Raw genomic sequence first — 17,249 nt, 5'->3', positions numbered from 1 at the left:
CCGACGAGAACGGCTACCAGCCACAGGTGACTAGCTACCCTCAGTACCTGTCTTATGTCTTCATCTCCAAAGTCATGGAACGATCTGTCAGTTTACAAGAGGCTTGCCAGCTTCATCGTGATACTAGAAGTTCGACCTTTGTGTTTTTTCAAACATCTTGTTCTTGTTTCTTTCGAAATTAGAGTATCACGATGACGGTTGTAAGTATTTTGTAAACTGAAAATTCATTCTAGGAATTCGGGGGACAGTGCAGGCGCGCAAGAGCCTCCCCGAGTGACGTATCAACGCTACGTAGCTACGTTCGGCGGTCCCTGAGCAATCACTGAATGACGGCTAATCTGATTGTCTAATCCTTTCACCACTGCTGGGCTTCGGTCTCTCCCAAGGAGATGTAACATTCTTCACTTGTGTACTGAATATGGGTGCTGCAGTGCGAACGAATTTTGCCAAGAGTTACTAAATTACTTGCCACTCGAGTAAAATATTAGCCTAGTGTGAACAAGGCTTCACTACTAGCCATATAGTAACACTACCCTGAACTCTCCAATGCTTCAATCTCCCCTAAATCGCCATGTCTCTATCTCCCCTATCTCCCCAGGGCTCGCACCTGCCCACATCGCCGCCCATCCCGGCCGCCATCCTGCGCGCGCTCGAGTACATCCAGGCGCACCCGCCCAAGCCCGAGAACTAAGCACCACAACTACACAAACTAGACAACTACAGGCAATAGGTGACTTTTGACAGAAAAAAAAATGGCACAGAATGTCGTATGAGCGATGCGAGTGCGTTAGGTTAGCTCTGCGTCGGTCACCTCAACGTATTCTGGTCGTTCTACATAGACGCAACGCATTCCCAACGCTCGTGAGGCGTCACCATACCTTGTGCCCTAACTCATTTACAAGATACAGTATTTAATTTAGACATCTGTTAAATGTTACCAATATTGTTTAACTGTTGTATTGCTGTGTGATAGATATTAATAATACTAAGTACAAACTGATGATGATCAATGTTTACAGTAAAAATTGAGAATCGTTTAGGTTTAGTGCATCTTTTTAGAAGCAAGGTGTAGTTGATTTCAATCTACAGGGTGCTGCAAAAAAGGATGTATTCCGAACAAGATACAACACTATTTTGTTAAACTCTGTAATTTTTAGGTTTAGGTTCATTAATAAGTTTAGGATATTTTCTGTTCAAAAAAATACTTTAAAGAGCATTGATTTTTTGTATAACAATTGCTTTATAATAAGGAGAGCCAGTTCTTCCGTGCCATGTAAGCTTTAACTAAAGTAAAAATACGACGTTTTGTTTTGTGAAATATACAATTTACGAAGCAAATAAATGTGTTTACGTTTATAAATCATTGTCATTTTTCTTATTCCTCATTCAACCTTAATAATTTTATAATACATATTCATTAATGAATTTCTAACTGATATTAAGTGTTAAGTAGATTTATTAGAAATTAATAGCCCATTTCAATCTTACTACTTAAGTGATAAGTAACCGTTAAATTTCCAATACAGATTTTCATATTCCATCATAATTATCAACATCAGCAAATAACTTTTAAGTACAGTCAACGAAAAAAGAGATATGTAACGTAGTCTGACTATCATTGGTCATGACAATTTGACTTGGTGACAAAACCTACAAAAGATGAAAATAAATAATTATTCTGTTAAGTAGATTCTGAAAATGCTAACTTTGCAACAGAAACAAGTGAGTCTGGGCACCAAAAGGTTCATTGTGTCGAACAACCTGTATATTAGGGTAACTTTTATTATTCGCCATTTCTGCCACTTCTCTCATCTTATATCAGTTGCAAAGGTATCGTAGTCGCACTCTATGTAGTTAGTTGTGGTCCTACCTTGGTCGCGCAGCACGGTGACGGCCTCCAGCACGCGCTTGGTGTAGATGCACGGCTCGTAGTTGTCCATCTCCTGCGCCACCACCGAGCACACGCTGCAACAACAACAGACAAACGTATAACAACACACACAGTCAGACGGGACAGCTTAATTCCGTCACTAAGCGTGACGCTTATAATTTATCGTATGTGTCAGAAAATTTGTGCATGTCGTAAAGTTTCTTAGTAGTGTCGAACTGTCAAAAGCATTCTCGCATATACCTATTGCGCCTGAGGATCAGGTTAAAACAGCTTTATATTTTCCCGCTGTGGAACGCTCAATTTAAGACCACTGCGTTCGGACTCACAAATGCCCCGGCAACTCAGCAGCGTCTAGTAGATATGTTGTTCGGTGATTTCGACCTTACATTTGCGTACTTGGATGATATTATTGTCGTTAGCAGCTCATTTGAAGAGCACGTGTCTCTATTATTATATAACGCGTACTCGAAAAGTTAGACACGCAAATTTAACCGTAAACTTAAAAAATGCAAATAAAATAGGCAGGCTACAATAAATATATATTGAGCCATTAGAATTTGTTTCATGAAAACATAATTGCATAAGTTATTCATTTTATACATAACGGGTAGTACCTTTTTATGTAAGGAAGCGACAATAATTCACTATATAATTATAATAATAAGTTATTGCTGCTCTTAATGTTAGGATGTTTAATAGATGAAGTATGCTGGTTGTGAAGAATGAATGTGTAATGCGATTATGAAAGTTTTGAAGCGGATTTTATTTTAGAATAACTACTGTAACGTTGCCTGTACTCTTGACTGTACCTGTCTGTCAAAGAACATTTTTTTCTCTGTCAGAGAGGGACAAGACAGTTTATTAGCTAAAACGTTCTGTAACTTTTCCATGAACAAGGGGGTAACAGTGCACTCACCGCGTGGCGCGGCCGCGGATGGCGGCGGCGGTGCGCTCGAGGCAGTCGGGGTCGCCCTCCTGCAGCGCCACCACGCACTTGTTCACGTCCTCCAGGATGTGGTTCTCTGTGAAGGGAGAAACACGGTTACAACGTTGTTATAAGTTGGTTAAAAGAAGACGCAGCAAGAAGATCACGCTTGCGAGTCGCCCCTGACTACCACTCCGGGACTGCAATCGTGAGCGTATGTATGTATTGGATAAGGATAACAATACAGGGTGTTAAAAAGGGTAACCCGAAAGAGGATGAGGTCTAAAGGATCATTCTGAAATGGTGTCATTACCATTACGACGCATCTCCACATTTGCAAATTATTTAGTTGTAGTTGTGTCTATTGTTACTGAACAGTTAAGGACAACAGGCATAGCGTCCTCTCAAATAACGTTTCGAATGGGTGCAAACTACGTCAACATGTCGATATACTGACCGCTGACAGCGAGGAAGTCATCAATAGTAGTAATATCATCCACGGCCTCCGTCAGCAACCTGACCCCGCTCTCCCAGGCACTTATACTATAGCATCCACCTAAATAACACTATAAATGGGTACACAGGTATATGCACAGGTATGCCATCATGACGATTAACTCACCACTGACAGCAAGGAAGTCATCAATAGTAGTGATATCGTCCACGGCCTCCGTCAGCAGCCTGACCCCGCTCTCCCAGGCGCTAATAACTATATACTTCCTGCTGATCCCCTAAAGTGCATTGTACTCTTTGAAAGAGGCGATACGGCTCGCGACCTATCCTTTCAGTACAAATGTACAGTGAAAAGCGGGTGACTCGCTTGCTAGTCATCTCAGACTACTCCCTATGTATATGTACTCACCGCTGACAGCAAGGAAGTCATCAATAGTAGTGATATCGTCCACGGCCTCCGTCAGTAGCCTGACGCCGCTCTTCCAGGCGCTAATAACTATATATTTTTTGCTGAATATGTAAGTACTCTAAGTACATTGTACTCATTCAAAAGCGGCGAGACGGCTTAAAGTACAGCGAAAAGCGGGTGACTCGCTTGCTAGTCATCTCAGTCTACTCTCTCCCTATGGGTATATTCTTACCGCTGACAGCAAGGAAGTCATCAATAGTAGTAATATCGTCCACAGCCTCTGTCAGCAGGCGGACGCCGCTCTCCCAGACGCGTTATTGCTATATCTCTACGCTTAAGAGGCGGGTTGGAGATATAAGACAGCCGGAGACATATTTTAGTATAGCTTCCACTTAGACAATGTTTCAAATGGGTGCATATTTTACAAATGACGCCGATTCACTCACCGCTGACAGCAAGGAAGTCGTCAATAGTAGTGATATCATCCACAGCCTCCGTCAGCAGGCACACGCCGCTCTACCAGGCGCTAATAACTTTATACTTGCCGCTGATCCCCTAAAGTGCATTGTACTCATTCAAAGAGGCGATACGGCTCGCGACCAATCCTTTAAGTACAAATGTACAGCGGCTTTCGCTTTTTAGTCATCTCAAACTACTCCCTTCGGGGATTAGTCATGACACATGCTCATATTGCTCATATATTCTTACCGCTGACAGCAAGGAAGTCATCAATAGTAGTAATGTCATCCACGGCCTCCGTCAGCAGCCGCACCCCGCTCTCCCAGGCGCGCGCGAAGGCGGTGGCGTTCTCCTGCGCGACGCGCGAGCGAGGCCGGGCTGCGAGGACGCGGGCTGCGTTTATCACCTAGGGGGGGAAAGTGGAAAGAAAATAATTAGCGTAAAAATTGAAGAAATGAACGTCGATATTTTACCTACTCTCAGTTTGGAAAGGAGCTGCTACGGGCATTTGAGGAGAAGTCTTTTAGATAGCTTATTTGAAAGGAAAAAGATCATTATTTTTTAAATCAACAATACTGCATTGTAACTGATTAGTGAAATACCGCGTATAGGCATCGTACGCAACGGACGCATCGCATTCAGTATTCTTGTATAGTTAGAAATTTACACAAGTGCGTTCATTTTATGGACATTGTTCCAATTCATCAGCATTGCCGACGTCGTTTCTCCATACATCTATAACAATCCGTTTTGTGCGATACGTACGATACAGATAAGGGACGCTTACCTTAATACACATAATGTGTATACGTATAATATCATTTGGTGGACCCCAACACAAGCAAGCTAGTTTTGAGAGAGTTGTCGGGTAAGTGAGCAACCACATGGTCAGATGTTTTCAAGCTGCCCGAAGGCCTCTACTAGGCTTAACGACGTATATTATGACATACAAGAAATACAATAATTTGATAGATGGAGCAGTCTGGTACCTGTCCGCACAGCGCCTCGATCTGCTCGGCGGCGTGGCGCACCATCTTCACGCCGTCCTCGTTGTTGGACATGGAGCACACCAGGTTGGCCACCTGAGGGGATAGATAAATAAGGGTTTAGCTACTGATAGAGACGGGGAGGTAAGTAGGGTGATGGACTGTCCCGTCCAAGTATGAAAAAAAAATTTGAAGGTAGTATTTTTTAAGAATTTATAGACGTTACAAAACTTAAATGCGCGGTAGAATCCTCAAGAGGACAAATAATTGCAATTTTTCAACAATTTTTTCTGTAATCTATTCAAATTTATTGGTATAATTCTGATGCTAAATATGCTAGTTGTCTAAATATTTGTGTTACATAGTGACCGCAACAATTTTCTTCCTCAGATATATTTTATAACATAAGGTAGAATGGAATAAACCGATTTTAATACCAAGCAACTCAGATACTTCCACAAAATCACTCGTAATTCTCCTAATTCTACTGAGAAAAGAATCAGCACAAAGTTTGCAAGCTCCGACGAATCACAAAATAACAACACGATGTTCAACTCACAATAACACAAGTTAGACTGAAGCATTGTTGGATTGTGTCCGCCTTTTATACCCGACTGAAAACACGACGGTAGAAGTAAACAAGAAGGAAAGGGATGGCACTATAGTGATCATATAAGAGAGTGACAGAGATGGACACTTGTTTGTACGAGACAGGTTGACTGTGGAATTTTCCATAATGTTCTTTTCTAGGGATTTCTCACTTCTAGATTCTAGAATGTTCTTTTCTGTGGATTTCTCACTTCTAGATTCTAGAATGTTCTTTTCTAGGGATGTTTTACTTCTAGATTCTAGAATATTCTTAAGACATTGTTTTGTTTTGGGCAGTAAAGTTATATAATTTCTTAAAGGGTAATATAATTAATGAGATAGTATATTTTTTAAAAGCATTAGTATGAACTAACGGAAATTTCTAGAAAATTAGGTAAACCAGCCTTGCAGCTAATGTCTCACTATAATATTTTACAAATTCATACATTTAAATAATCAAATTTTACAAAAGTTGCTTCAGGCTATGATTTAAAGAAGACAGTGGAACATTCTGGAATTAGTTAGATTTGTTTACGAGTAGTAGTAACACACTATGTTAATGTATGTATTTCAGTCGAGGAACCATAGTGCGCGCATACTTACTCTAGCATGTTTCTGATTCTGGCGCACTATTCGTACGTGTAGTAGGTACAGTCAGCTGCATAAGTAGCTATACACTTTTGTACCTTGTCAATCTAGTCGCCTATCCATTCATTGAAATATTGACGGTTCGTCAGTTTGACAAGGTACAGAAGTGTATAACAACTTATGCAGCTGACCGTACACTGAATTAGAATTAGATTCTATAAATTGGTAGTAATCCTCACCTCGACGAGCTTGTTGGCGTGCTCGGTGAACACTCCGGCGCACTCCTCGAGCTGGCGCTCCCGGCCCGCGCGCGCCGCCTCCAGCAGCACCAGCAATGGCACCGTCGCCTCCAGGAAACTGACGGAGACAGGAAACAAACATTCATATTAGTACACTGAAACATGCCAATCATGGAAAGAAAGAGGCACATATCAGAGATTCACTAAAGAAAAATACGGGAACATTTTTTATCTCCCTTAGGCTATTTTAACAGCATAAGGATTTCAACACGCAACGGAAATTTCCCCGCACGCGGTCATAACGTATGACAGAATACGAATTACGAATATGCCCGCGGGACGTGGAAAATGGCGGTAATCCCGCGTGCGTGATCAAATCCGCATGCTGTTAAAAACAGTCGTAGTTTGAATTTAAATTATTAATAGCAGAGGGGGCAGGTTTTTCTTTGCCAGCGTGCAATCCAGGAAACTATAACACAAGATACATTAGTACACTAGACAATATCCTACCCTTAGGCTACAGCCACACAGGCAGGAAGGCTTGCTTAGCGCCGAGCGAGTCACCAAGCGCAGTAAAACGAACGTTCTAGGATTTTCATGAACAGCCGAATTTCGCGCTTGGCGCCTAGCTAGTCGCTTAGCGTGTATCGATGCGGCCGTTCACGAAGATTCTAGAACGTAAATTTTAGGAGAGGTGGACGCTTATCTTGAGAAAGATACGGGCACATCTCAAAGTTTCTCTAGATTGAATTACAGTCATAAAAGGTACGTTCAAAACTATTGTAACAAAAACGGAGACGATTTTTATCTCCCTTAGAAATTGAAAGTTCCCCGGTAGACGCGGCGTATTCCGTGGTACAGTGTAACTCCTTTGGCAGGGTAATTGCGTGGTACAGGGCACATGGTCTCGCTGTGAGTGAGTCGCGTGCGAGTCACCTGTCGCTCACGTGGTCCAGCACGGTCTTGCGCAGCTGCCGGCGCAGGTCGCGTGTCTTGCGGCACATGGTCTCGCTGTGAGTGAGTCGCGTGCGAGTCACCTGTCGCTCACGTGGTCCAGCACGGCCTTGCGCAGCTGCCGGCGCAGGTCGCGTGTCTTGCGGCACATGGTCTCGCTGTGAGTGAGTCGCGTGCGAGTCACCTGTCGCTCACGTGGTCCAGCACGGCCTTGCGCAGCTGCCGGCGCAGGTCGCGTGTCTTGCGGCACATGGTCTCGCTGTGAGTGAGTCGCGTGCGAGTCACCTGTCGCTCACGTGGTCCAGCACGGCCTTGCGCAGCTGCCGGCGCAGGTCGCGTGTCTTGCGGCACATGGTCTCGATGGCGCGCTCCAGGCCCTCCGACTGCTCCGGCTTGCCCGCCTGCGAAATTAGAGAGAAAAAACGCATCAAAATCGGTTCAGCCAAACGCGAGAATACCACAGATTACCAAATAGTTACCACATAACAGAGATTTCACTCAATTTAAAATAGCTGGATAGGACTATTACTACTATACGTCCGCCACGATGCGTCCCTGCACACAGTGTACTCACGGTTGTACTCGTGTACTCACGGTTGTACTCGTGTACTCACGTTGTACTCGTGTACTTACGTTGTACTCGTGTACTCACGTTGTACTCGTGTACTCACGTTGTACTCGTGTACTCACGTTGCTCATGTACTCGTGCAGCAGGTCCTGCACTCCGCCACGATGCGTCCCTGCACACAGTGTACTCACGTTGTACTCGTGTACTCACGTTGCTCATGTACTCGTGCAGCAGGTCCTGCACTCCGCCACGATGCGTCCCTGCACACAGTGTACTCACGTTGTACTCGTGTACTCACGTTGCTCATGTACTCGTGCAGCAGGTCCTGCACTCCGCCACGATGCGTCCCTGCACACAGTGTACTCACGTTGTACTCGTGTACTCACGTTGCTCATGTACTCGTGCAGCAGGTCCTGCAGCGCCTGCCTCACCGCGTTGCACTCCGCCACGATGCGCTCGCGGCGCTCGTCCCTGGGGGACACAGACAAACACACATTAGTATAGTTCCAGAGGTCTAGCCTAGTCATGAAGTACAGATGACCGCCGACAGATGGCATTTATTTATTTTATTTTTATTTATTTATTTAAACTATATGTACTTATATGTAGGGTTATAAAATTAATTAATAATCCTATGCTTTAATAAGTAAATCGCGGTAAAAATGTTTATAATTGATATTATTACTTAATATTCGGCTACAGCGCCATCTGTTCATTGGCATCGGTACTTCGTGGCTTGGACAAGACGCCATAGGTTTATCATGATTGTAGGCATTGTGGGAAAAGTAATATGGAGTAGGGAGCTTCCAGTCCAGATAAATATGGGTACCTACCGCAGACTAGCATAATTTAAGTCATATTTTCTAATCACCAGTGGCATTATTTATGGTCGAATTATTATAGCTGGATTGTAAATTGAAAATAAAATACGACTTATGTGCTTTGTCTACCGACTCTCCATTTGTTGATGATGAGGCGTCGCTCCTCTCTCTCTCAAGAGCCCAGTTACAGTTTGTTGATAATGATGATCTCTCCCGCTGCTCGAGGCAGGCCGGCACACATCTCTCGACATACACAGTCACCGCTGCTCGAGACCGGATGTCGGTCTCTCGACACACATAGACACCTGGTGCCGGATGTCGGTCTCTCGACACACGTACCTGGTGCAGGAGGAGTCTGCCATGAGCGCGGCGCCGCTGATGATGCTCTCGAGGCGCTCCTCCAGCGAGGGAGCCGGATGTCGGTCTCTCGACACACATAGACACCTGGCGCCGGATGTCGGTCTCTCGACACACATAGACACCTGGTGCCGGATGTCGGTCTCTCGACACACACTGTCACCTGGTGCCGGATGTCGGTCTCTCGACACACACTGTCACCTGGTGCCGGATGTCGGTCTCTCGACACACACTGTCACCTGGTGCCGGATGTCGGTCTCTCGACACACACTGTCACCTGGTGCCGGATGTCGGTCTCTCGACACACACTGTCACCTAGTGCTGGATGTCGGTCTCTCGACACACACTGTCACCTGGTGCCGGATGTCGGTCTCTCGACACACACTGTCACCTGGTGCCGGATGTCGGTCTCTCGACACACACTGTCACCTGGTGCTGGATGTCGGTCTTTCGACACACACTGTCACCTGGTGCCGGATGTCGGTCTCTCGACACACACTGTCACCTGGTGCTGGATGTCGGTCTCTCGACACACACTGTCACCTGGTGCCGGATGTCGGTCTCTCGACACACACTGTCACCTGGTGCCGGATGTCGGTCTCTCGACACACACTGTCACCTGGTGCCGGATGTCGGTCTCTCGACACACACTGTCACCTGGTGCCGGATGTCGGTCTCTCGACACACACTGTCACCTGGTGCCGGATGTCGGTCTCTCGACACACACTGTCACCTGGTGCCGGATGTCGGTCTCTCGACACACACTGTCACCTGGTGCCGGATGTCGGTCTCTCGACACACACTGTCACCTGGTGCCGGATGTCGGTCTCTCGACACACACTGTCACCTGGTGCCGGATGTCGGTCTCTCGACACACACTGTCACCTGGTGCCGGATGTCGGTCTCTCGACACACACTGTCACCTGGTGCCGGATGTCGGTCTCTCGACACACACTGTCACCTGGTGCCGGATGTCGGTCTCCCGACACACGTACCTGGTGCAGAAGGAGTCTGCCATGAGCGCGGCGCCGCTGATGATGCTCTCGAGGCGCTCCTCCAGCGAGGGAGCCGGATGTCGGTCTCTCGACACACATAGACACCTGGCGCCGGATGTCGGTCTCTCGACACACGTACCTGGTGCAGGAGGAGTCTGCCATGAGCGCGGCGCCGCTGATGATGCTCTCGAGGCGCTCCTCCAGCGAGGGCCGCGTGCGCACTTCGGAGTAGGCCAGCGGCTCCATCACCATGCGCTCCTGGGGGGGAGCAGGGGGGTGAGAAAGAGAGAAAGGACATCAAGTCAGCTTCTTCTTTGACATAAAAAGTAAATAATCTTAGGTAGGATTCGCCGAAACATCACGTTACACCGGAGTAACTATATATCGCAGAATAAATTTTACATGAGAGTAAATATCTGGGATGGGATAAGTACATTAATTGCATGCTACCAAGTTATACCATGAATAATTGAATGAACGAGGAACGAAACTGTAATGCAACTGAAATAAAATAGCTGCGTTTTCAAAAGCATGCAATAGAAATGACAAGCCAACTTAATTTGAATAATATGATAATAATATGATAATATAATAATATGATAATATGTGGGGACATCTCGCACACGGCCATCCGACCCCAAGCTAGGCCGAACCTGTGTTATGGGTGTCGGACAGCTGATATATTTACACAAATACATAGATAGATAGATACTAATTATAAATATCAACAGCCAAGACCCGAGAACAAATATCTGTGTTTAAACAAATATCTGCCCCAGCCGGGAATCGAACCCGGGACCTTCGGCTCAGCAGTCAGGGTCACTAACCACTACGCCATTCGGCCGTCTATGAATGGATTATAATTGTATGAAACGATCGTATATGTAAAAAAACACTCACATCAAAGTCGTCCAATGCTTGAGCCAGTTCTCCCGGGCCGTCGGCGGGCGGGCGGTTCGACTCTGGAATACAGAAATACATTTCATTTAAACATCTTAAACAACACTAATATTTGTGTATTTAGCGTGATTTTTTTTTGTAGGAAACGGGGTCTAGTGTCACATCTCACATGGCCTTGTTTAAATATAAAATATAAATAGTTCCCCCCCCATATGTTAATATAAAATGTCTCCAACTCAGTCCCCACGGCGCTGCACACGGCGCGCAGCACGTAGTCGCGGGAGGTGTTCCCCACTCAGCACGTGCTGTATGTACCTGGCGGCGGGGCGGCGCGGCCCTGCGCCACGCGCGCGATGGTCCCCACGGCGCTGCACACGGCGCGCAGCACGTAGTCGCGGGAGGTGTTCCCCACTCAGCACGTGCTGTATGTACCTGGCGGCGGGGCGGCGCGGCCCTGCGCCACGCGCGCGATGGTCCCCACGGCGCTGCACACGGCGCGCAGCACGTAGTCGCAGGAGGTGTTCCCCACTCAGCACGTGCTGTATGTACCTGGCGGCGGGGCGGCGCGGCCCTGCGCCACGCGCGCGATGGTCCCCACGGCGCTGCACACGGCGCGCAGCACGTAGTCGCGGGAGGTGTTCCCCACTCAGCACGTGCTGTATGTACCTGGCGGCGGGGCGGCGCGGCCCTGCGCCACGCGCGCGATGGTCCCCACGGCGCTGCACACGGCGCGCAGCACGTAGTCGCGGGAGGTGTTCCCCACTCAGCACGTGCTGTATGTACCTGGCGGCGGGGCGGCGCGGCCCTGCGCCACGCGCGCGATGGTCCCCACGGCGCTGCACACGGCGCGCAGCACGTAGTCGCGGGAGGTGTTCCCCACTCAGCACGTGCTGTATGTACCTGGCGGCGGGGCGGCGCGGCCCTGCGCCACGCGCGCGATGGTCCCCACGGCGCTGCACACGGCGCGCAGCACGTAGTCGCGGTTCGCCTTCGCCGCCGCCAGCTCCGGGTGGCGCACGTACACCTGCAAGCACACAATTTCATGTTATTAAAAGTCACTGCACATAATAATACTACCAAAACATTTCATGGTCCTTCAAGCCGGATATATCACTTTGTATGCTTAAATCTTGAAAACTATGCAACGGATTTTGATGCGGTTTTCTTTAATAGATAGAGTGACTTAAGAGGAAGTTTTATATAGTATATATAGTGTATCTTGCTGGCGGTGAGCAGCATGGTGGAGTGCTTCTTGAGCTGCCGCTTGTATATATATAGTATATATAGTGTACCTTGTATATATATAGTATATATAGTGTACCTTGCTGGCGGTGAGCAGCATGGTGGAGTGCTTCTTGAGCTGCGCGCGCGCCGCCGCCAGCTCGTCCTTCATGCCCGGCTCCGTCAGCTCCTGCTGCCGCTTCGCCGCCTGCAAGGGGAAAGAGACACGGTTAGATGGCTGTGTTACGTTTGATGAGTCTTTAAATTAACATTTTAGAAGTTTATAAAGGCGGTGATTCGCTGGCGAGCCAATAAGCCGACGGTACAGATCGTTGGCTCGTCGACTTGCGCTGGTGATCCATTAGCGAACCAAACAGTCTACTCTCATCATTGGCAAAGTCATGGCGTGCTTCCAGACAGAGGGTCTTTGTCATTTTACTTCATCTTAAACACTGTACGCTCGCCAGCTCACCAGATCCACTGTGCGGTTTTGCCCGGAAATGGATTTGCTGTCAACTGAGTTTAACATGTGTGTAAGTTTTTATTGTAATGATAAACTGTCTTTAGATAATTTGATAGGCAGTTCAGCTTGTCCAGGTGGTTCTCGAGCTGCACGTGTGAGTGAGTCTCCTGCGACTCACCTGCGCCGACAGCTCGCTGGCGGAGCGGCCGAACTGCCGCGCCGACTCCAGCAGCTCCGACTGCGACGAGGCCGACTTCAGCTTGTCCAGGTCGTTCTCCACCTGAAGAACAATAAAACTAGTTACAAAAAATTACTAATATGGAGAATGAAAAAAAATTCAAATGTCGAAAAGGATTCCACACTCAGCATGTGCTGTAATCCAAGGACTATATAGCGCTGGCTTTTTGATGCAGCGTTTTCGAATGGAACGTCGTAAAAGACTAACACGATCGATCGAATCGAGGCACATTTGTTCCTGTGAATCCTCAGGATGAATAAAACGGTTAGGCCTGAGCCCTTAGTTCGGATAAAGGGCTAGTAAAGTAATTAGCAGATGACAGCAGAGTCGCTTAGCCAAATAAAGAAAGCCTTTTTGATGCTAGCTTCCAGTCAATTTCTTGACAAGATGACCCTATGCTGAATTTAAATTCTAAATTAAATGTTCTAAAAAATTGGGGTCATTTGGTGTCGCAATTTTGTTGGTGGAACTGTTTAATTGCCCGTGAGTGTATTATTATAATAAACCCTAAGTATAGCTAAGAATAGAGAGAAGTAGACAGTAGAGAGACATAAACATGCAGAGCTATCCGCCAGTAGTGGAGAGGCACTAGAAGTAGAACGAGTATACTCACAGTAGTAAGCTTCCCCAGCAGATCATGAACATCCACCATGTCAGCCAGTATCAGCAGCCTGGTGACGGCGCACAGCAGCGCCCGCGACGCGCGCACCATTTCATTTCTCGTGAGTGTATTATCATAATGAACCCTAAGTATAGCTATGAATAGAGAGAAGTAAACAGTAGAGAGACATATGCCAACCTCCAGTACCGGAGAGGCACTAGAAGAAGTATACTCACAGTGGTAAGCTTCCCCAGCAGATCATGAACATCCACCATGTCAGCGAGTATCAGCAGCCGGGTCACGGCGCACAGCAGCGCCCGCGACGCGCGCACCATGGCGGCGCGCGCGGCGGAGGCGCACGGCGAGTCCGAGAACTCACGCGCCGCTAGGGACATCGCCGCGCCTGCGGGGGGGAGGGGGTTAGTGACTTCTACTACAGTACGTCTGGTATACAGTGCATGGGTCTACACGGCAACGTTAAATGGTTGGCAGGGCACACTAACGTAGGTAGTGTATGTGTGTGTCGGCGACGTCGACGTAATTATTTAGTTCTGGGCAACCCACACATGGATATTGTAAGCATGTAGTTGTGCCAGTGACAATGATTCATTGTTTTTATGATATGAAGCAAAATTTTGCAAGGCATTGTAATAGATTGAATGGCTCAGTTGGTATGATACAAGACTTACAATTATCGGTATGGTGGTTCAAATCCCACTGAACTTACAATATTCCTTTTTTGTTTTTTTTATAGATTTAATTATTTTTTTAAGATGGTTAATAATAGTATTGTAGTATATACGAATAAAAGCAACACAGAAAGTAAATGAAACAAGTTATTAAGTGTTAAAATAACCAAATTTATTCTTGCCGTAACATAAACATTAAGGATGTTACGTTTTTGTTGTTTTTCGTTTTAAAACATAGTTAGAGTTTATATTAATAAGGAAAATTTTCAATTAGCAGTTTTAAATAATAATAAACATCAGAAAAGGATGGACTGGCTGTTTTACTAAAGTAAATAGGCAAGTCATTAGTTATATGAAACAACATGTTAATTAGCTAGAAATAAGATAACTTATTCCAACCTCAGTAACAATAACATCATTAACACATTGGCTTACCCATAATTGTAAATAATAATAAGTATTTAACCAAATAACTAAAGTCTTATACAAATGGAAAAATAAAAATTACTGAGCTAACCCCAATAACTATAATTTTCACCACTTTTTCGCCATAATATCTTACGTCCATCCTTGTCTGATTTAAAGGACTTTTCATCACTAAATATCACCACATTGTTGCACCAATCAAAGTTTAAAATAGTCAGTCGCAAAACGCACTCTGTTTCGACGATGCTGATCGGTTAGAGCAATTTTCTTCGTCGGCCTCCGACACCGCAACCCAGCAGCACGCAAGTGAACCCGTACGGTTCGTAGGGATAGATTATGTGTTGTGGCCGTAGAACAGGTGCTGCAGAACGGATCAGCGCTATGTGCAGCTACGATTTCTCGATGGCGTGGTGATGCATCCGTATAGACGACTACTGTCTACATGTCCCAAATCTGCGTATCGGTGAACCCATAATTGAACAGTTCTCCTCTGCAAACAAAAAATACAAATACTTAGCATATACAAATACAAATATTCTAACGGTCAAATAAAATTATATTTGCAGTTCTATGTTACTTACCGATATCATTAAACGTCTTGCGATTTCACTAATTGTAATATTTTGTTCATATAATACAATTATCTCCGCCTTTTTGAACATGGTTAAATGACTTTCCATAGTGACTGCGAAGATAAATTAATTATAAATTGACAAATCACAAAGTGAATCACTATGCAGACGCAGAGGTGAATTGTCACTAAAACTAAAAACTAATTTCGTTTATTCATATTGTATGAGGGTAGAATGGTTTTACTTCTCAAATGAAGAACGAATCATATATTTTTTGCGAAGAGAAATAGTCGACAGCTATGCAGCTTGTAGTCATTTGTCAATTTCAAATAAATTTATTTTATACTCAACAGCGTTTAAATTAACGCTAAATTTAAATAAAGTAAAATAAATATACCCCATCAGTGGACTCGAACTCACGACCTATGTTTCATAAGTCTAACATACTACCAATGAGCTACGAAGAGTATAGCTACAAGCTGTGAAATTTTGCTTCAAGTCAATTTTATAACTATTTGGCTTACTCGACCGGTTGATATGTTTATGTCACAGCTGGTGTAAGGGCGTTTGCCTACGCGCAAACTCGTTTGTGCTGTTGTGTGTGTGTGTGTGGTTTGTTACTGGTGTATTTACCGATTTCTGCTTTATTGCACACATAGACCACGTTAGTGTGCACACATACACTACGTTTGTGTGCCCTGCTAACCATTTGGAGTTGCCGTGTGTACAAGTTTGATAGTTTGTCAAAAACTATAAAAGTTTACGTTGTCTCGCATACTATGTGGCGCCTCTAATGTAAATTATCATGAATCTTTTGACAGATAATGTATGCAGATGACAAAAGAAAAAATAAACTTTTATCGTATTCGTAAATTTTCAAAGCCGTACTAGAGGCTAAGGAAGTTGAAAAAGTGGTATAGTAAGCCAAAAGAGGGTTAATTAGAGGATCATTCAAGATATATCGTAAGTCGTCACCCTATCTATCCGGAGGGCGTCCTACACTACGTTATCCTAACTATAAATCTTCATAAAAGAATAATTTAGAAACTCTGGGTAACATTGTCTATAATCCAAACAAAAAAACTAAACGAAAATCTGCCCAGCAGTTTGGAAGCATTGCTACTACAGACAGATACACAAACACACAGACATGTTAAACTTATAACACCCTGCATTTTCATGGTAGGCAAAAACAAGGGTATTCACTCACCAGCCTTCCGCACGTCCTCCACGGCGGCGAGCATCTCCTGCGTGATGTCGGGGTTCTCGTAGGCGATGCTCTGGCCGCGCTCGATGAAGATCTCCGTGGCGCGCTCCACGGTGGCCACCAGCGCACTGGCGCGCTTAGACTTGCCCGCTGCGGAGGGGAGTGGTGGAAACTTTAGATTACAGTAGAGGAACTGTTCTTTTTTGATGTTGGTGCAGTGACAAAGTAATCTGAAGAAATATGGCACCAACTTCAAAAAAGAACAGTTCCTGCTTAGGTATATTTGTACTGTTACATATAATTTGTGTAAACCTTAAATTATTACTTACATTTTAGCGGTTTTTTGAAGTCGGTTTTTTATTTTTTTAAATTATTATTTTATTTTATAGTTTTTAGTTTATTTGCAATAATTTTTAATCAAAAGTAAGATGCAAATGATACCAAAAATTCCTACTAATCAATACGAATCATTCAAGCCTAAACACGAGGTAGTTGCTATATACCGTTGAGGAGTTCCCTTGACTGCCTTCCGTTTCCATCATCAGATCAGCTCAAGGTCACCATCATATTTTATTGTTATAAGAACTATATTTACGTTCTTAATTTCATTAGAATCGGTTAATATGTGTCCAAAATGGAAATTCATACCCTGTTTTTCCCCTTTTACCCACCCTTAGGGGTGAGATAAAATTCTGAAAA

At 45.1% G+C, this 17,249-nt stretch overlaps 1 protein-coding gene across 1 annotated transcript in view; it reads right to left on the bottom strand.

Moving 5' to 3' along the window:
• Nucleotides 1-17,249, bottom strand: part of LOC105380915 (catenin alpha) — a 37,889-nt gene that overhangs the window by 19,315 nt on the left and 1,325 nt on the right. The window contains exons 3-16 of the mRNA XM_048623850.1: nt 16,554-16,700; nt 13,893-14,059; nt 12,996-13,097; nt 12,455-12,562; nt 12,034-12,157; nt 11,134-11,195; nt 10,373-10,491; nt 8,447-8,531; nt 7,778-7,893; nt 6,539-6,656; nt 5,127-5,219; nt 4,387-4,543; nt 2,808-2,913; nt 1,871-1,965 (exon numbers count right to left, since the gene is read on the bottom strand). Of these exons, the coding sequence (XP_048479807.1) occupies nt 1,871-1,965; nt 2,808-2,913; nt 4,387-4,543; nt 5,127-5,219; nt 6,539-6,656; nt 7,778-7,893; nt 8,447-8,531; nt 10,373-10,491; nt 11,134-11,195; nt 12,034-12,157; nt 12,455-12,562; nt 12,996-13,097; nt 13,893-14,059; nt 16,554-16,700 (1,599 nt within the window). The remainder of the gene's footprint in view (nt 1-1,870; nt 1,966-2,807; nt 2,914-4,386; nt 4,544-5,126; nt 5,220-6,538; nt 6,657-7,777; nt 7,894-8,446; nt 8,532-10,372; nt 10,492-11,133; nt 11,196-12,033; nt 12,158-12,454; nt 12,563-12,995; nt 13,098-13,892; nt 14,060-16,553; nt 16,701-17,249) is intronic.

The sequence above is a fragment of the Plutella xylostella genome, chromosome 11 (assembly GCF_932276165.1).
Source record: "Plutella xylostella chromosome 11, ilPluXylo3.1, whole genome shotgun sequence".
Lineage (NCBI taxonomy): Eukaryota > Metazoa > Arthropoda > Insecta > Lepidoptera > Plutellidae > Plutella > Plutella xylostella.
The sequence above is the reverse complement of the archived record's forward strand: the minus strand, read 5'-3'. Positions and strand labels throughout refer to the sequence as shown.